Genomic DNA, 21,521 nt, shown 5'->3' with positions numbered 1-21,521 from the left:
CCCCATGCAAGATTTGTGTTGTTAAAATGTTTCAAAAAGTATTCACATTTTTCACCCAGTTCCATTTTATTATAGCTGATATACAAACAAGGCATCATGAAGAATCGGATGGTTTAGTGACTTTGAGATTAGTCCAAAACTGTGAAGTAATTCTATATTTTATGAGAAAGATGTGTAGAAAAAGATAAGTAGTAACAATTTGACTCAATGGAGTACATAAACAGGAGCTGCAAACACACAAAAAAAGTGAGAAGGGTCAAACATGTGGCATAAAGTAAAATGTCAGTGGAATCAATACACTGGTCTAAACAAAATGTAAATGGAAAATCATACTTGAACTGTATCAGAGGAAAGAATACAACTTAGATTTCAACATAAATGACCAACATCACTAAGTGTTCAATGGAGACCACCGTTTCTCAACCTCAGGTCTGGGGACCACCAGGGGTCCAAATGGGCCCTTGTGGGTCTGTAACTCTGAGTTAAACTAACACTGAGGATTAGGACTGAAACTACGGCCCATCTTCTTAGTGATTCTTCTATCCATTATGTTTCTGATTTATCACATAGTCGACGGGAAACACAAGCACATTAGGATACATGTTTTAATTTCCACAAATCAACGACACATGGGTGAAAAATTACTTGTTTCTTTACTATTGGCTAAATTGTTTAACCCTATTTTATGCTCAGTTCACACAATAGCCCAACTTAAAAAAATAAAAAAAGCCAATCAACAAGATCACAGACACGAAAAAACAAAGTGGGCTTGTAGATCTGCCATTTTTCGAATCGAATCTTTTATATCAAAGTAGTGTGGTTAACTGTTGAACCCTTGAACCAGTGAAAAACTTCACCTTTTTACCAAATGTAATAATCACTAACATTATATAATAATCAGAAATGCTTGATGATAGACAGTAGATAATAGACAATAGATATAGCCAATTATAGCAATGTATTGTGTATACGTCTAACTGCATTATTCCACTGTTACACTGATCTTCCCTGGTAACATCTTCAGAGAAACACAAATGCAAATGTATGGAAAGAGTGTTTCAGTGTAAGTGTGTGTGAAGGTGTGTATGTGTGTGTTAGTATCAGGATCAGAGAATGACAGCTTTCCTTCATTCCAGTCCAGCTGGACTCTGATCCTCTGAGGTTTCTGCTTCAGTGAGAGAACAACCGACCCTAGTCTGGAGAGTGCTGTGTATTTACCTTTAAGGAACCCTATTCCCCAGAGTTGACCCACTCCGTCTCCCTTCCTCTGGAAAGACTCTTCTAACACACCCAGCATCCAGCCTTCATTGTCTCCAACCTCAACATCCCAGCTGTGACTCCCTGAGTTAAAGCCCTCAGAACCCAGGACAAAGCTATGGCGGTCAAACCTCTCTGGGTTGTCAGGAAGCTGCTGCCTAGCACGTCTCCCACTGGTCAGATCATCAGACAGGGTGAATGTTGGATGGGCAGTGTTGGGGTCCAGAATGACAGGAGTGTAGGAGACAATGTCCTTCATCTTGTTCCAGACTCTGAAGGTCAGGTTTCCCAGGTGTTTGGTCACGTCTATCAGTGGTCCTGAGACCGGCTGTGGGTCCTGCAGTGTGAACTGGACTCTTTCCATTGTGGTCTTGTAGTTCTGCAGGAATGAGATGTGTTCAGCTCTCAGCTCCTCCTCTATGGCTCTGATGTTGTTTGAAAGGGTTAATATGTCTCTGTTCAGTGCCTCAATCTTCTCCTTCATCATCTGACTCTTCTGCTGCTCTTCCTCCCTCAGTGCAGTGATGCTGGCCTCCTCTTCCTCTTGTAGGAACTGATGCATCTTCCTAAACTGTTCCTTAATCTGTGTCTCTGTGTGGCGGTCCTGGACCTTAACGTGGTTCGCTGTTCGGTCACTTTTCTTTTTAACTTCATTAAAGACCTTCAGTTTCTCCTGTAAAGGCTTCAGTAATTTCTGGACTTCCTCCTTGTGATCCAGAGCAGCTTCATCGATGGGTCTGAAACTGTGGTTGGTGTGTTTTTTAGAATCTCGACACACAAGACACACTGGCTGTTGACATTCCAGACAGAACAGTTTGAGTTTCTCATCATGCAGACTGCAGAGATCCTCAGACCCTGATGAAGTTCTCTTACGTTTTGAAGCTCTCTGTCTCTCCTGTACAAAGGCCTCACACACGTTCTTCAGAGACAGGTTACGGGGTAGATGATCTGTTGAATGTATTTCTTTACAAACAGGACATTGCTTTATTCCCTTCTGTCTCCACCATTGCTGCAGACAAGCATTACAGAAGCTGTGGCTACATAACAGGAGAACAGGATCTTTAAAGATGTCACGACACACAGGACAGGAATAATCCTCTACTGGAAGAGACGACGTGGAAGCCATTTAGTCTCTGAGTGAAGCTACAAACACTCTGCTCAATACAGGAAGTCAGTCAGTGGTGGTAACACTTCCTCCACTAGAATGTTCACTGAAGTTTACTCTCAGTGTGAATGGTGGTTGTTGTTACAGTCCATTCAGCAGCAGGTTCCAGTGGTCTGGGTCAGTATTCCCTCCTGTAGCTGTGGAAAGACAGTCTGTCCTCCTCACTGGAAGTTGTGTTTGATCTGAAGGTCAATCTTATCGTCTCAGATGAGTCTGGCAGGGGGCGGAGCTTTGACACGCCACCTGTTGCAAAGTACACACACAAGTTCTATGTCATTAATCTAATACACAAGTCTGCCCCAAATATATTGAATTAGTTTAATGATATGTATTTAAGTCAGGACAGTCTTTTATTTCCTATATAATTAGTATAGACAGGAAACAATAGAGCATGGAGGCAGAGGCTACTTAACCCATGCATAAACCCAGAGTACTGAAACCTGAACATTTTGTCAGTGTAATAAGTGAAAAGCTTCACTCCTCGTGTTTTGCCTGTAGACATAATTGACTACAGGCATGAGAAACGGCACATCTTGTCTCCGGACTTGTCGTTTTTTTTTTACGGTCTATGGGTTTGACGCTCTGACATCACTGTGATGTCAGGGGAAACACACTAACAGAATCCCTTTTATATATTACGCCCATATCTAACAGGACTTCATATGGGAATGATATGGAGGCCACATCGGCAACATACCACACTAACAGAATCCAAATGACCAAGACAGATGGCCAAGACAGCCCATATCTGTGCAGACGTTTCTACAGACAGGGATCTCCATATATGGGCATAAAAGGGACTGTCACTGTAAGTATGATGTCAGATGTTTCACATAACAAATAACTGAGTCAGCTTGTTTGGAGTCTCACAGCATATCTCCATATACAGTACATGGATCTCCACATATGAGTACCAAGGGCCTCCATATATGGATAACTGGTCCAATATACATGACTGGCCAGATGGCCAAGACATGGCGCCTCACCCTTTAGGGCGAAGGGTGAGGTTGCTTGTCGCCCTTAGGCATCTTACTGGTTATTATACTGTATATTGTTCTACAGAACACCATTTCTGAGGGGGAAAAAGGGGGAACAAGGTTGTTTGGTTTGATATGAAGTGAATGAGGACAGTAGAAAGCCACTATCTGGACTTCCTGTCATGGCGGCGAGAACAACAGTCGCATAGAGCGAGAGCTCCCTGAATCAACCTACCTAAATTGCGCTCAAAACATGAAAATATCGAAAGATTGAAAATTTCATCAATGGGATATGAGCGGCGCAAGAAGGATTACTAGAAGCCAGGATAAACGAGACGAAACACACGAGGAAATCAACAAAGAAAGGAGTGAACAAAAGTTTGAAGACAGTGTGCTTAACATGGATGCCCTGCAAGCTAGCCTGGATACTATTAGCAAACAGCTCGATAAAAACTCCAAACAACTCCAGGAGAACGGCAAACAACTCGAGGCCCTACGCAAAGAGGTAAAGAGCGACTTGAGAGCGTTCAAAGAAGAAATCACTAACCAAATGGACGCTAAATGGGCTGCTTTGGATGAGGACATTGACCGGAGGTTTGTTAAGATTGACGGGGAAATGGAGGAGCAGAAATCCGGGATGGAGGGGGCTTTGGCACGCACGGAGGAGATTGAACAGTGGGGCACACAAGTAAACCAAATGTTAAAGGAACTGCTAGATGAAAGACAAATGATGATTGATAAACTCGACGACCTTGACCAGAGATCGAGAAGAAATAGCATAAGAGTGTTTCAGCTCAAGGAGGGCGCAGAATCAGACAGTGAAACGATGGTCCAATTTATGGATGAATGGCTGAAAAAGTAATTGTCCATAGAAACCGATCTGTCCATTCAGCGAGCCCACAGAGCACTGGGTCCAAGGAGAGGTCCAGATCAGCCACCGAGGTCAGTGGTCATCAACTTCCAGAGATACGACGTGAAAGAGATGGTCTTGTCTAAAGCATGGGCAATGAAACCACCTGTAAAGCAAGGTGATACTAGGATTTATTTTGACAATGACTATTCTAAGCACGTACTGAAACTAAGAAAGACGTACGCAAAAATCAAAGAAGTCTTATTGGCAAAGAAAATTAAATTCAACCCGCCCTATACCAAGATACGCATTCACTGGGAGGAGGGGAAAATCGTCTACAACAACGCCGCAGCAGCTGCCAGAGAGATGCGTAAAAGAGGCCTGGACCTTGGAGAGACGGAGCCGACGGAGAACGAGACGGGGGACGTCGCTGGAGGAGATGCCGCAGAGGGTGACGGATCGGCGGGAGGAAGCAGTGAGGCGACTCCTTCAAGTCTTCTTCAGAGGCTCCAGACAGCAGGACTATCCGCCTGGAAACGGGTGGAGAAGAAAGGACGTCGGACAGAGGAGACAGGCATCAGAGCAAGAAAACGGCTGCGACCCTACAAACGCTAAGTGTCCAGCAGATGCATTATCCTGTTTATTGAATATAACGGTAATGGGAAAGAACTGACTTTAGAAACGGCAATATTACAATTAAAATCACTAACAAGTAGCTCATACTGTATGTAGATCGGTTTAACAATTGCCAGGTTATATTAGTGTTTGTACATGCCACACGCGTGCGCGCGCGACTTGTATGTCCTTTTTGTTTGTGTGTGTGCCGTGTGTCCGTGCGAACGGAGGCTTGTGCGGGCGCTAACGGGACATACACATTTGTCTCCGTCTTTTGTATTGTTGTGTGTGACCTACATGGGTGCACGAACGGAAGAGCGTGCGCTCACTGGGGGCGGGCGTGTGTATGTCTGTCTGTGTGTGCATACGTTGCGTGTGCGCGCGAACGGAGGTTTGTGCGCTCGCTGGCGATATATGCACGTTTGTTTGTCTTGTGTATGTACGTGTGTGCTTGTCCACTTATGTTTAAGTATGAGGGTATTTGGATTGTCAGTACTTTATGAAGGGATGGGGACAGTGCCAAGTAGGCTTATTGTGGGCTCGCCTATAAGGCGAGCACACTTTAGATATTGTCATTATTTATTTATTCCTAGATCAAGTTCTCCTCAAAACTTCGGTTCCTTTCTACTCCTACATACTTAGTGAGAAAATGAAAATAAAAACATCAATGTGTTCAGTTTACTGTGGCGAAGTGTGCTATTACTTTTTACAGCAATCGGCCAAATGGTGGCGCTGTAGGAAGCCTTCGAAAGTGCGTTCTTTGAACAGGTATAGCTCATGCTGTGTTATACGTACAGCCATGAAACCTGTATACACTTATGCGTCTCCTCATGCCGAACAACTTTTACCCTCTAACTTTTGACCTCTGACCTTTAGGTCTCCCACAATTTGGAATTATATGAAAAACAGTAAAAATCTATCTCCTCCTGGGATTTTCGCGTCAAGTGCACAAAACTTTTTTCACATGAACTTTGGACCAATACGGTCAGATTGATCAACCAGATTTTTTTTAAAGTGAAATATAATTTATTAATGATTCAATCAATATTGCGGTTTTATGCAAATTATTCTTCGGCCTCTAAATCATACATGCAAAGTTACACGTTCATGGCATTTGGCAAAGATGTGGAGGGTTAGTCAAAGTATCACTGAAACCAATTTTATTCCAATCGGCCAAAGGGGGGCGCTATACGAAGCGTTTGAAAATTCAAACTTCAAACGGGCATAAGTCATGACTCGTTTTGTTTGAAGACATGCAACTTGTTACACGCGTGCTTTGACTCGAGCGGAAGACATCTGTGTCGTTGTTAAGTAAGCTCCGCCCTTCGATTTTCCGCCATATTGAGCAGTTTGTAAAACGCGTAAACCCGCTTTTATTCTGGAATTTTCGCTCCACGTGCACAAAACGTTTTTTTTTACGTGAACTTTGGACCGATATCTAAAGATCTGTCAGATCGGATTTCTTTAAAATTGAAACATGCTTTTTAAAATAAATTCAATGAATATTGCAGTTTTATGCAAATTATTCTTCTGCCTCTAAATCATACATGCAAAGTAACATGTTCATGGCATTTGGCAAAGATGTAGAGTGTTAGTCCAAATATCACTAAAACCAATCTTACCCCAATTGGCCAAAGGGGGGCGCTATATCATTTTGAGCAGTTTGTGAAACGCTTAAACCCGTTAGGATTTTTTTTTTTGCAATTTGCATGAAACATTCTACACACAATCTAAGGACCTTTATCTAATATGCCTATGAAGTGCACACACACAAAAAAATTATAATAATGAATATAGCTGCAAGCAGCGATAAAGTGGCCAAAGCCAAAAACACCTCAAATCATGAACACAGCCTGCAATGTGCGTGAAATCTTGCAAGCACATTCCCAATAGGTCAAGGAACAGATACCACCCTTCTTACATTGGCCTGTTATAGCGCCACCAGCGGGTCAACTTTTGCACAACACATTTTTGGAACAAAATGGACCAATCATTGACGTCAGTAACGTCAAAGAGAGCACTGCCTGCGATCTTGACATTTTGTACTTTTATAGCCATTGTTTTCCGGCTTGAAGGAAGCCCACAATTGTTTCGAAGGAACAATATTTTTCTAGTTATTGGTTTGACATTTTACTTTGAACGTGTGTACCTGCACATGAAACTCGGCTGTGTTTCGGAGGAAAGAAGAAACAAGATCTAATTAATATATGAAGGTTTCTAAATCATTGGATTATATAGAACAAATATAACTTGAGTTGAGGGAAAGGGGCACAATTGCTCTTAACGCTGGTATGGAAACACCTTTAGGGGTTAGCTTCTATACGAGTCGGGGATTCATGCGTAGGGATTCCCCCCACAAAACCACGAGAGGGTCAACAGGGGAGGGGGGAAGGTTGACATCTCTTTTTGGAAGTCATTTTTTTGGTTTATATGTTTATTTCATTTGTTGACTGCATTTGTATATGACTGCATTAGAGTACTATGGGGTTCACATGTTTATTTTCTATTAGTTGTAGATATAACTGAATATGAACACAAAACCTGAACTTAAGTTTATGTCCTTGAATGTATTTACATTCTTTTGACTGGGTTTCCCAGAAACCCAGTCAAAAGAGCTAAGATCATGACTAATTGAAAAAGGAAAAGACACAAATTAACTTCCTACAGGAGACTCATCTTTCACGAACGGAACATGAAAAGCTAAAGAAATTTGGATACAAACATACATACTACAGTTCAAACACTACTAATACCCGTAAAAGGGGAGTAGCAATTCTAATTTCTAACCAAGTAAATTTTGAATGTCAAAAATAAATAAATGACAAAGAGGGGAGATTTGTTATTATCAAAGGGACCATTGATGAGACAAAAGTGACTTTAGTGAACATATATGCCCCACCGGAGAGCGATAAACAATTCTTTAAAAAACTGTTTGATACCATAACTATGGAAACGGAAGGGGTATGTTGGTGTGCCGGAGATTTAAATGTGGCTATTGACCATTATCTTGATACTACCAGTACCAATAAAAGTAAGAAATCTATATCAAAACTGGTTAAGAATTCATGGGAAGAAATGGGTTATATTGACGTTTGGAGAGACTTCCATCCTCTTAGAAGAGATTATAGTCACTACTCACAATCTCATCAGGTGTATTAGACTGGATTATTTTTATACACAGAAAGAAAACAGAGAACTAGTACAGGACTGTCATATTGGAGTTGCTGATGTGTCAGACCACAGTGCCGTTTACATGAAGATATGTCTATCAGACAGAAGGAGGAATACATTATGGAGGTTGAACGTTAGTCTGTTAAACAATGAACAAGTGGTGGAACAAATTAAAAAAGAAATAGAGGAATATCTTGTTAATAATGATAATGGTGAAACTAATCCAGCAATATTATGGGATTGTTTGAAAGCTGTCCTTAGGGGAAAACTGATTGCAATCTCAAGTACATTAAAAAGGGAAAGAATAGCAAAATACAAACAACTAATCTCTGAGTTAAGAACTTTGGAACAAAAACATAAAACAAAAGCTGATCACAAAATTCATAAACAAATGACTGAAGTGAGGAAGAAAATTGGTGATTTGTTACAGAAGGAGGTGGAAGTTAAAGCAAGATATCTAAAACAGAATTATTATGAAGCAGGTCCTAAAGCTGCAAGGTTATTAGCTAGACGTTTACGTAAACAACAAGCAGATAGGACAGTTCATAAATTGATTGACCCCAGAACGAATCAAATAAAATATAAACCTGGAGAAATTGAAAATATATTTAGTGAATATTATAAAGAATTGTATACCCAGTCACCCACCTCCAATGAGGAAGACATCAAAACATTCCTTGATACGCTAGACCTACCCTCCATAGGCGATCTACAAAATAAGGAAATAACTAGAAATATAACTATGGAGGAAATCAGTGCTGCAATAGGGAGGTCTAAAACAAATAAGGCTCCAGGTAGTGATGGAATCCCGAGCGAACTTTACAAGAAATTGGATGAAGAACTAACTCCATTGCTCCACACAACATTTAACTGGGTCAAAAAGAAGAACTCTACTCCCCCCTCCTGGAAGGAAGCTGTAATAACAGTTATCCCTAAACCACTGAAAGACAAACAATATTGTCAGAACTTCAGACCAATATCAATGCTAAATGTAGACTACAAGCTATATACCTCCATATTGTCGAATAGATTGCAATCAGTTATACCCCAACTGGTAGACGAGGACCAATGTGGTTTTGTCTCATCTAGGATGACCCAGGATAACATCAGAAGGACATTGCATGTCATACATAAAGTAAATAAAAATAAGACACCAACGGCACTAATAAGTTGTGATGCGTCGGCTGCGTTCGATCGCGTCTCCTGGCAGTTCCTGTTTCTAACACTGGAGAAATTTGGATTTCAAGAGAAGGCAATAGAGTGTATTAAATCACTTTATACTAAACCTACAGCCAGGATAAAAGTAAATGGGTCATTAACAGACAGATTTGAGCTTGGACAAGGGACCCGCCACGGTTGTAACCTGAGCCCTTCCTTGTTCGCGATTTTCATAGAACCGCTGGCTCAGATGATAAGACAAAATGAAGCAATTAAAGGTATAGAAATCAACAATCGGGAACATGTACTAAGCTTATTTGCAGACGACGTATTGGTCTATTTAAAAAATCCATTGGAATCATATGAGTCACTTATGAAAACCTTGGATCGATTTGGTCGGTACTCTGGCTATAAATTGAATAAGACTAAAACCCAAGTTCTTATGCTCAACTGTGTACCTAACCAAAGGCTCAAGGAGACGGGATTGAACTGGGAAGCAAAGTCCATTAGATACTTGGGTATAAACATAACTAAAAACTTATCAAAACTCTATAAAAGTAACTATGGTTTGATTGATAATAACATAAGAGCAGACATAGAAAGATGGTCAACGTATCCGATGGGACTTTGTGATAGGATAAATGCTGTTAAGATGAATGTCTTGCCACGCCTCTTATACCTTTTCCAATCTTTACCGGTGACTGTCCCACCAGAACAATTTGCTAAATGGGATAAACTAATATCAAGATTTATATGGGAAGGAAAACGGCCACGAATAAGATACTGTACATTGCAGCTAACTAAAGAAAAAGGAGGTCTGGCGCTCCCTAATTTAAAAGAATATTATCATGCAGCTCAATTGCGCCCACTTCTGTACTGGTGTAGTGATGACTATGTTGCTCGATGGAAGGATATAGAAGCACCTGGGTTTGCATTCCCGATACAGACACTTATAGGAGGAAAAGAAGTCCCAGTAAACCTTAAAAATGAAATCGACCCAATAACAACCTACACTCTGAATATCTGGTACTCAACTGTTAAAAAGTTGAAATTGGGTAAAGAGCTTGGTTTGTTGAAATGGATTGCATTTGATCAAGAGTTTAAACCAGGGAGGATGGATCCAATGTTTAGGCAGTGGAATCGAATGGGTGTGACAGCCATGTGTTTATTAATAGAAAAGGGAGAGATGAAGAGTTTCGAAGAAATTAAAAACAAATATAATTTGGTTAATAAGGATTTATTTAGATACCTTCAACTGAGAGATTATTATGATAAAGACATTAAAAAGAAGGAAATGGAAATTCATCCTATAATAAAAATGGTAACAAGAGCATATGGTGAAGTCATACCCAGGACAATTTCATTAATATATTCATGCTTAACAGTTTGGCTGCTCTCGGTAGCCAAACACGTTCACAAACGAGATAAGGTTTCCATGGTAACCCGCATCTCAGACGCTTGCTACGGGTGCTGGTGAAAGAAAAAACTGCATACGTCATGACGCAACGCAGCCAGAAGCAACCGAGTGCGGCCATTATCCATTGACTCCTATTCTATACTGAAACATAAAAACGGCTTTATCTCGAAATAAGGTGCAAATAACGCCGAGGAGGCCGAGATCAGCTTGTCTTCACGGCGACACTATGCCGTGATGGTCGGCCCCGGTTAGGATTTTAGTTTTCGCGACCGTTTGTAAACAAACAGATCTCCTTCCTGGATCGTCAGTGTACACCCACGTGCACACGCACGGAGCTTCCGGGGCTCTTCAAAATAAAGCGTAAGTGAATGGTGGCGTCCTGAGTGTTAATGGGTTCCAGAGGAGACTCAACAATTTATGTCAAAAATAAATGGGAAAAAGAGTTGGGTGAGGACATCTCAGAGGAGGTTTGGAATGATATGTGGTGAACACAACAAACAACAACTCAATCATTAGGATGGAGAGAATTCGCTTGGAAAAACTTAATTCGGTATTTTATCACACCCCAAATTAAAAGTAAACAAACGAAAACTCAACAGATCTGTTGGAGGAAATGTGATCAAAACGATTCGAATCACTCCCATATATTTTGGACCTGTAAAAATATTCAGCCCTTCTGGGAAGTCGTACACTCAACTCTATGTGAGGTTCTGGGTTATAATATACCTCATTCATGTCTGGTACTCTATATGGGTCACATGGAGGAATCCGTACTCACAGAGGACCACTATCTAACCAAGATCCTTCCAGTTGCTGCGAAAAAGCCCCGGACTATGAGCAATGGAGGACAATAATGGACAATATTCAGGACATGGAACAGTTAACACACAAACTGAGGATAAAAGAAGATCTGTTTAACAAAAGATGGGATAAATGGTTGATGTATAAATTCAAAAGAGGAGAACTGCAACTTTGATAATGTAAATGTGAACCCCAATAACCCCTTGTTTGCTTTTTGTTTTTGTTTTTATTTTATATTATTTTGCATGAGGTCTTTATTGATTGATTGTATATATATTGTTGATGTGCAGTCTTGAATAAAAACAAAGTAAAAAAAAAAAAAGAAAGCCACTATCTGATATGCATTAGAGTTGTATTGATCAACAAGGGAAAAAATGTCCCTTGCATTAACCACACTAACAATTTACTGTCTTGCATCAGGAATGGACACAGATGGTGTCACTCTAAGTGGACAATATTTAATTTTCATGGTAAGGTTGTACATCAGATACATAAATACCAACCTGCGTGTTTACTGTGTTGTCTCAGGTAGGGTTGTGATCATGGAGGATTTTAACTGTTCCCTCTCAACTCTCTGATTCCTTAACGCCTCCTATATTTGAAAATCAATCAATAAAACAGCCTTCATTAGAGAAATGTATAAACAAATACAACCACACATACGTATTGCACACCTCTGGGTTACTCGAGGGAGTTCCAAATGGACCCTTAAGCCTGTATCAGAGTGTACGGTGGAGAGCTATCCACCGCAAATTTGAGGTGGAAAGCTTTCCACCTCAAGTCAGAAAATAAGTGCAGGCCATCATAGTACGCTGTGACTGACTAGTCTAGATTGACCAATCAGTGAACGGGGTGTAGAGCCTGCCTGTCTGATAGTAAAAACAGAGAGATGTGTTGGGACTCACGGTGGAAAGCTCTCCACTGTGAGGAATGATGTAACGTTGTAGTTTCATGACTCAAAAAGACTACACCGCGGTGTAAAGCCTTCCACCGCGGACCCGACTATGATACGGGCTTTACAGGTCTGTAACTCAGAGCATACAAATGGAATGGTTCTGTTTGTACACTCTCAAGAGTCATAGTGGGCCTTGAAACTAAAAAGTTAGAGAAGTGGTTTTCAACCAGTGGTCCTTGGGGGGGTTCCAGGGGGTCCCCTGCTAAATGATGGAGAGTTGGTAACCAAATGGAAACTTTTGCATAGCAGTATCATAGAATGATCAGGTTTCAACTAAGATTCAATAACTTTATACCATTTCAACATAGTTGATAGGAATGTGTTCACACTCAAAACATAAAACAGCAGTAGTCTTGGGTTTCACCCTAACTGACACTGGAAATCCGCCTGTTAAGTCCGTATTTCTCCGAATATATAGAAATGCTAAATATAAAGATGCTTACTCGGTAGCACAGGAAGTTAACTCCGCGTTCGGGATCTTTGTTCAGTTTATTAGTCCGTATGTTTCAATAGCGTTTGTGTTTTAATCCCATCTGTTCCTGAACGCCATTGTTTCCCCCGTTTACATTTAGTGTAATACCGTCTTTCCCCTGATGCGCCCGTCACTACCGCCCATTGAGGAATACAGGGAACTTCCTACAGAATCCCACATAGAACGGGATTAAAACACATCTATTGAAAAACACGGGCTAATACAGTGCGCACATGTTCCTAATGTAGAGTTAACATCCATAGCTACAGGCTCAGCACTTTATATGGTTTATTTGTACATGTACGGAGAACAGAGAAGTAAGGGCTTTCCCGCAAGGAACTAAATCTAAATCACTAGCTTTCTTCACAAATGTGTTCATAAAGGTGTCAACTATCACCTCTGAACTTTGTCAAACCCAACTCCCTTGACATACTTTGTGGGAGCCAATCAAAGTTGGGGGTATCGGGATAACCAGGGCCTGGGATTAAAGGGGGAAAAATAAAGAATGGCCAATATATGAACGTATGACGTATGAGGTGTGTAATTAGGCTATTGTTGTGCTGCTGAATCCATTCCAACCATTAGTTATCAGTAAAAATGACTCCTTGGACATAAAAAAGGCTCAATTGGCTAAGGCTTAGCCAATCATGTCATTCGAGTTCACCTGTGTCCTGTTAGTCCCTGTTATAAACCCTGTGTTTTAGTGTTCCTTGTCAGATTGTATCATGTTATCCTGTGTGTCATGGTGTGTGCTTACCCACCTGATCTTGAATAGTTTTCGTGAATTCAAACCCTACTCCAACTTTTTTTTTATTGCCAATATTATATATCTCATGGTCAGACAAAAGTAGCTGTGGCCTATTTTATGGCCAAGGAGTCATTTTAACTGAAAACTAATGGTTGGAATGGATTCAGCAGCCCCACAATACCCAAATTACACACCTCATACGTTCATATTGGCCATTTTTTATTTTTCCCCCTTTAATCCCAGGCCCTCGGGATACCGAATAACTTTGATTGGCTCCCACAAAGTATGTCAAGGGAGTTGAGTTTGACAAAGTTCTGAGGTGATAGTAGACACCTATGAACACATTTGTGAAGAAAGCTAGTGATTTAGATTTAGTTCCCAGATTGATGTAGCTATAGTGTGTGCCAGCGGCTACGTCATTGTAGTCCTTAGCGGCCATTTCTTGGGTCAAAACACAGGTGTTTCAATTGTTTGATTGCATAGAACTAATATGCTATAGTCTAATCAGAACACCTGTGTAAGGCTGTGTTTACCCAAGAAATGGCCGCTCTTAAAACTACATTTGGCACACCCTATAGGCTAACTTTCTCTTACTATTAGTCTATTATGTATCTAGCTTAAGGCCACAGACCCGTTGGGAAACGAGTAGGGGCAACTTTGAAACAGGGCGACTTATCTGGCTACCAAGAGACCAAGACTATCATAGAAACTAAAGTAAAAGTCAGACACGATTAAATCCATCTATCCTACCGTGTCCATGTACAAAGACTACCGCGTACAGACCAGACTGTAAAGAAATTACTTAGTGAATCAAATATCCATATTAACAAATAACACTACATTCTCTTTCAAACATATGAACTTAAGACACACAAACAAACCTCTGACTCCCGCCGCCTCCTCTGATATGGTGCAACCACTAACAGTTTCCCCCTACTCTAGCTGCACCGACTCCAACCTATATTAGTTCCGGGCTGATTCAGAAACAACTACGTACTCCTCCTACACAGTGGGAACGAAACAAAAACACTTTCCAAGAAACATATCATATAGCCTAACCATTCAAAATGATTTAATAATAATAATGATGATGGCAGTTAATCAAGTATTACTTTGAGTTGTCCAATAAGTTTCATGCTGGTTAGAGATCTAGGCAGTGATTTAGAAGTTAGAACAAATGTGTTTGTGAATAAGAAACTTGGTATGTTGTAAATTTAGCTAATTATCAGTTAATTAGTAATGCATGTTTGTATACTGTATCCTTTATTGTATGTTAACAAACAATGGTTATTATTGGTAATGGTTAACAAGCTTGTAGTTTAGAACACATGCAACATGTATGCACTGCCACAAGGTGTCACTGTAGCACAAGGTCAGGCAGAACCATAATGCATAATGGCAATCATGTTAAGCCTCAAAATAGGCCTATTTGAGCTTAATTCTTTCATAGATTACCCGAATAACTAGCTTGTAACATTTCCATTGTTGTTGTTATGTTTGATGTTACTATTTAATATTGGAAACACTGTAGTTATAATCATACAATGTTAAGTTAATGTGTATTGAGCCAAGTTTTTTTTCTTTCCTTTTTTCTGTTTGCCTTTAATAAGTTCTATGAATTGGCAGAAACATGTAAGCTTGGTTTTAATTTGTTCAATGATGAACGAGACTCATTCAAGCTTTGCAACATTTCTGAAGAGTTCCTATTTCTGTTTCCTTGATTAACATCTGTAAAATCATTCATGTTAACACAACAAAATTAGCTCGCAAATGTGGAGCTGTAAAACTATGCCATTGAAGGTGATAAATGGGGAATCTCCTTTGAATGGAATTGGCATCCAACCTGAAAATGTATTTTCTGTTTAATAAAGAGCTGTAGAGACCTTTATTGAACACATATTCTATAAAGCAATGATTATTTATTACAAGCAGAGTAGAGTAATTCATATTTTGTATTTGATGTTCTCAGCCTTGTTGAACCATTATATATAAAGGGGAACATCATGCCACACCAACATTTAGCTACTTGTACCTGTATGAGTGAATAACACATAAACACTGTTCAATCTTATTTATTTCTATGGTTTCAAATAAGTGACCGTTTTGTACCTTTTCATGCTGAGAATGTACAGTATGTGAAACAGAGCATATATAGGACCCTTAAAACAAGATGTATTCATCATTATTAGACACTCCATTTGTGCCATTACAAGGCTAATGATCTGGTTTGAAATGATCCAAGTTGGTTGGTATAAGAAACAAGGACGGGTGCTAGTACTGTACTAGAATAGGAAAAACCGTGTTCATGTTTTTTTTTTTGCCACTATCTATTTGCACATAATGTGAAATGTATCCTCTGCATTTACCCATCATATAACAACTAGGAGCAGTGATGTAATTTAAATTTACCCATCCTATAACAACTAGGAGCAGTGATGTTTTTACCCATCCTATAACAACTAGGAGCAGTGATATCATTTACCCATCCTATAACAACTAGGAGCAGTGAAACCATTCTACGGCTCTCAGGGAGCAGTTAGGGGTGAAGAGTCTTGCTCAGGGACACATCGACACATTGATGGCCTGGCCTGGACTCGAACCTGGGACAACCAGGGCCTCTGGCTTCCAAGGCAGGCTCACTAATAAGAGGGAGCCCAATTTTTTTTTTATTATCCTCCTGTCCTGTCCATAACTCTTAGTGTCTGAACTTGTGACAAGGTCCCCCATACAAGATTTGTGTTTCAAAAAGTATTCAAAAATGTTTTCACCCAGTTCCATTTTATTATAGCTGATATGCAAGTTCAAACAAGGCATCATGAAGAATCAGATGGTTTAGTGACTTTGAGATTAGTCCAAAACTGTGAAGTAATTCTATATTTTATGAGAAAGATGTGTAGAAAAAGATAAGTAGTAACAATTTGACTCAATGGAGTACACAAACAGGTGCTGCAAACACAAAAAAAAAGTGAGAAGGGTCAAACATGTGGCATGAAGTATGTGAAATGTCTGTGGAATCAATAAACCGGTCTAAACAAAATGTAAATGTGACCTCATACTTGAACTGGTAACAGAGGAAAGAATACAACTTAGATTTCAACATAAATGACCAACATCACTAAGTGTTCAATGGAGACCACCGTTTCTCAACCTCTGGTCTGGGGACCACCAGGGTCCAAATGGACCCTTGTGGGTCTGTAACTCTGAGTTAAACTAACACTGAGGATTAGGACTGAAACTACGGCCCATCTTCTTAGTGATCCTTCTATCCATTATGTTTCTGATTTATCACATAGTCGACGAGAAGCACATTTGGATCAATCTTTTCACTCCCATAAATCACAGTGAAAATATGTAGCTTTTTTCCTTTTCTATTGGCTAAATTGTTTGGCCCTATTTTATACTTTGTCACACGATAGCGTAACTCAAAAAAAATGTGAAAAAGACGATCGACAAGATCACGGACACAATAAAAACCATGGTGGGCTTGTAGATCTGCTATTTTCAAATATCAATTTGTTTTAAATCTTTTATAGTCAATTCAAAGTAGTGTTATTAACTGTTGAACGTTGAACCAGTGAAAAAACTTCACCTTTTTACCAAATGTAATCATCACTAAACCATCACTAACATTATATAATAATCAGAAATGATTGATGATAGACAGTAGATACAATTATAGCAATGTATGTATATTTGATTGTCTTAGACAACAAGATCTCATCATTCCATAGTTACACTGATCTTTCCTGGTAATATCTTCAGAGTGTAACCATGACCAGTGTGACTGTATGGAAAGAGTGTTTCAGTGAAAGTGTGTGTGAAGGTGTGGATGTGCGTGTTAGTATCAGGATCAGAGAATGACAGCTTTCCTTCATTCCAGTCCAGCTGGACTCTGATCCTCTGAGGTTTCTGCTTCAGTGAGAGATCAGTGACTGACCCTGGTCTGGAGTGTGCTCTGTATTTACCTTTAGATAACAACATTTTCCAGAATTGACCCTCTCTGTTTCCCTTCCTATGGTAAGACTCTGCTAAAACACCAACTCCCCAGTATTCATTGTCTCCAACCTCAACATCCCAGCTGTGAGTCCCTGAGTTAAAGCCCTCAGAACCCAGGACAAGGCTATGGCGGTCAAACCTCTCTGGGTTGTCAGGAAGCTGCTGCCTTTCTCCACATCGCACACTGGTCAGATCATCAGACAGGGTGTATGTTGGATAGGCAGTGTTGGGGTCCAGAATGACAGGAGTGTAGGAGACAATGTCCTTCATCTTGTTCCAGACTCTGAAGGTCAGGTTTCCCAGGTGTTTGGCCACGTCTATCAGTGGTCCTGAGAACGGCTGTGGGTCCTGCAGTGTGAACTGGACTCTTTCCATTGTGGTCTTGTAGTTCTGCAGGAATGGGATGTGTTCAGCTCTCAGCTCCTCCTCTATGGCTCTGATGTTGTTTGAAAGGGTTAATATGTCTCTGTTCAGACTCTCAAACTTCTCATTTATCATCCTCCTTTCCTCCCTCAGTGCAGTGATGCTGGCTTCCTCTTCCTCTCGTAGAAACTGATGCATCTTCTTAAACTGCTCCTTAATCTGTGTCGCTGTGTGCCGGATCTGGATGTTAACCTGGTTCACTGTGCGGCCACTTTTCTTTTTAACTTCATTAAAGACCTTCAGTTTCTCCTGTAAAGGCTTCAGTAATTTCTGGACTTCCTCCGTGTACTCCAGAGCAGTTTCATCGATGGGTCTGAAACTGTGGTTGGTGTGTTTTTTAGAATCTCGACACACAACACACACTGGCTGTTGACATTCCAGACAGAACAGTTTGAGTTTCTCAGCATGCAGACTGCAGAGATCCTCAGACCTCTGTCTCTCCTGTATGAAGGCCTCACACACGTTCTTCAGAGCCAGATTACGGGGTAGATGATCTTTTGAATGTATTTCTTTACAAACTGGACATTGCTTTATTCCCTTCTGTCTCCACCATTGCTGCAGACAAGCATTACAGAAGCTGTGGCTGCATGACAGGAGAACAGGATCTTTGAAGATGTCATGACACACAGGACAGGAATAATCCTCTACTGGAAGAGACGACGTGGAAGCCATTTAGACTTTGAGTGAAGCTACAAACACTCTGCTCAATACAGGAAGTCAGTCAGTGGTGGTAACACTTCCTCCTCTAGAATGTTACCTGAAGTTTACTCTCAGTGTGAATGGTGGTTGTTGTTACAGTCCATTCAGCAGCAGGTTCCAGTGGTCTGGGTCAGTATTCCCTCCTGTAGCTGTGGAAAGACAGTCTGTCCTCCTCACTGGAAGCTAGCTATGACACACCACCACAGACCTGTTGCAAAGCACACACACACACACACACACACACACACACACACACACACACACACACACACACACACACACACACACACACACACACACACACACACACACACACACACACACACACACACACACACACAAGGAGGATTAATATAACTCATTTATATATACAGTATATGAGAAAAGGAATATTATTGAGGTGAATGTCAACACTGGCCTCTAAATCATCTAAAAAAAACTAACAAATGTATGTTTATCCAACCAACTCTCTCTCTCTCACACACACTACAGAGACTTTTAAACACAGCAAAGATAATAAAATTATACTGGATGTAATTAAGTACATTGCAATTTTCTCAAGGCCATGTGGAACAATTGAAAGTGGTGGATAGATGATATACAACAAGTCCACAATGGAAACAAGTCCCCAGGACTTTTTGGTGATATCCTTTAAGCTTGTCTTACTGACTAATAAAGTCACAGTCAATCAAAGTCAAGTTAAAGCTATACTGTGTAAGTTGCTCAACTGGTGGTCTGTAGCAGTATAGCAAACCGCGGTCGCGTCTGCTTTTTTTTTTTCGCCGCGGACCGGGCCGTCAGACCACCGCGTCCGCCTCGCCTCGCCGAGACGCTTTCAATGAGGTCTCCCGTGTCCCTCTTGGGGAGTTGGGGAGTTACATGCTAGACTTCTAGACCAGCGTAAACAAAGCTGTTGAAGCAAGCTATTTCCTGAAAAGACGCAAGATGCACTGTAATTGGCCGGTAGTGTATCATGTGTGTATGATCTGCGATGTGATTGGCCAACGTATACACAACGTATACAGATGATGCAGATTACGTCATTTTGCCGCGAAATTCTCCCCCCCTCACGGCTCATAGAAAACATATAAAGAGAAGGCTTCAGAAGCTGAAAATAACAGAGTGGGTGTTCTAAAACTTTAGCGATTTAACAGTTAGGACAATTTTAAGATTTGTTTTATAAAAAAAGTTACATGGTATAACTTTAAAGTACAGGTAGAACAAACAACTATTTGTTTATCATAAATTACGATTGTGCAAGAGAGCAGAAGGCATACATATACAGTACATCCTTACCTTTAACGTTGTCTTGAATATTTCCTCACAACAGAACAGAAGGTCACTGTTGTGTGAAATGCTAGTTGCTTGGTGGTGGTCACTCCATGGTGTGTGTTGTGTCCTGACTCCTGTCTGTGGTGCTCTCTGCTCTGACTCTGAGCAGCAGCTCTATTTGTCCTTGGAGAGGAGAAACACCTCCTCCCACCTCCCCACACCTCTCCTCCAGTTTAGAAAACACTCATTGGTCCATTTCAATGTGAAAGGCCAGAAGACCCAGCAAAAACCAGCTTGATTGACGGGCCATCATCACACAACATGTGAATAAAAACGAAAGTTGTTATTGAATTAACATGCAACATGTTGTGATTTGAATAGAAACTAAATTGTTTAATTTATGAACTTGAAACGTATATTGGTATGTGAATAAAAACTAAAGTTGTATTTAAACAACAAGCAACATGTAGATAAAGACGAAACCATTTATTCTAACAACATGTAACATGTATTGGTGTGAATAAAAACTTTTCTTTATTCAAACAGATGTGTTTGTTGGACGTCATGCCACCCTTCTTATTGTTGAGAGAGAAGGATAGAGTCAGCAACACTGATAATACTCAGCTCTGTTTTATTGCTTCAACGTTTCGATCCGTTTGGATCTTCTTCAGGAATAATCCTGAATTATTGATTGATTGATTGATTGAAGAATGTATTAGAAGTTTGCAATAGAAAAAAGTACAGTTTCAAGACAGTACAAATCACTGGTACAAGGTCAACTAAAAGGAGATCCTAGAAAGCCGAGGCTTATTTCCACAGGAACCACACTTTAAGTATCTCATATAACATTGAAAGACAGACGGATAGAACATAGTACTTTTCTTGGATAATATCAGTTTCAAAAGCATAACATCAAATACAAAGGCAGAAAAAAGAAAAGGGGGGGGGGGCATGGGGGCTTAGTCTATTTACAAGTCACGGGTAGCAGCTGTCTGAAGGACTTTTCATACCAATTTTGAAGGAGGCTAGGGATTTGCTCTCCTTTAAGGATTGTGGAAGGGCGTTCCACATGTTGATGGTATAGCAGGAGAACGAGTTAGAGCCTTGTTTAGTGTTAAATCTACGTTGATGATGATTAGTGGAGCTGCCTCTGGTGTTGTGATCGTGAACATCCTTGACCTTTAAGAAGTAGTTTTGTCAGGATTATTCCTGAAGAAGATCCAAACGGATCGAAACGTTGAAGCAATAAAACAGAGCTGAGTATTACCAGTGTTGCGGACTCTATCCTTCTCTTGTATTGCCGTTTGTCCAGCACCTGGGCTAGAGTGGATTTGTGCATGCACTATCACCCCTGACCCTTCTTATTGTTCAAATCTCTGGAACAGAAGTGTCATGGAAAATGGTTTTCTTACATTACAGATTCACAGCAGTGAATTCACACAATGTAGGATTAATCAACTCACTAGCATTATTATAACTATATGGACATATATATATATTATTATAGTCCTTTTCAACAGTTTGTATCCTAACTGTATGGACATA

At 40.4% G+C, this 21,521-nt stretch overlaps 1 protein-coding gene across 1 annotated transcript; it reads right to left on the bottom strand.

Annotated features, from left to right (window-relative positions):
- Positions 1-982: 982 nt before the first annotated feature.
- Positions 983-18,677, bottom strand: LOC308300292 (uncharacterized protein; the record flags this gene model as incomplete). Its single annotated transcript, XM_080744111.1, has 4 exons — positions 983-2,385; positions 4,637-4,779; positions 16,643-16,647; positions 17,322-18,677. The coding sequence occupies 4 exons, from the start codon at positions 18,675-18,677 to the stop codon at positions 983-985; spliced, it is 2,907 nt and encodes a 968-aa protein (XP_080600237.1).
- Positions 18,678-21,521: the final 2,844 nt, after the last annotated feature.

This window comes from Nannobrachium achirus, assembly GCF_963921795.1.
Source record: "Nannobrachium achirus genome assembly, chromosome: 16".
NCBI classification, from domain to species: domain Eukaryota; kingdom Metazoa; phylum Chordata; class Actinopteri; order Myctophiformes; family Myctophidae; genus Nannobrachium; species Nannobrachium achirus.
Note: the sequence above shows the minus strand (reverse complement) of the source record. Positions and strands in the feature narration are given on the sequence as shown.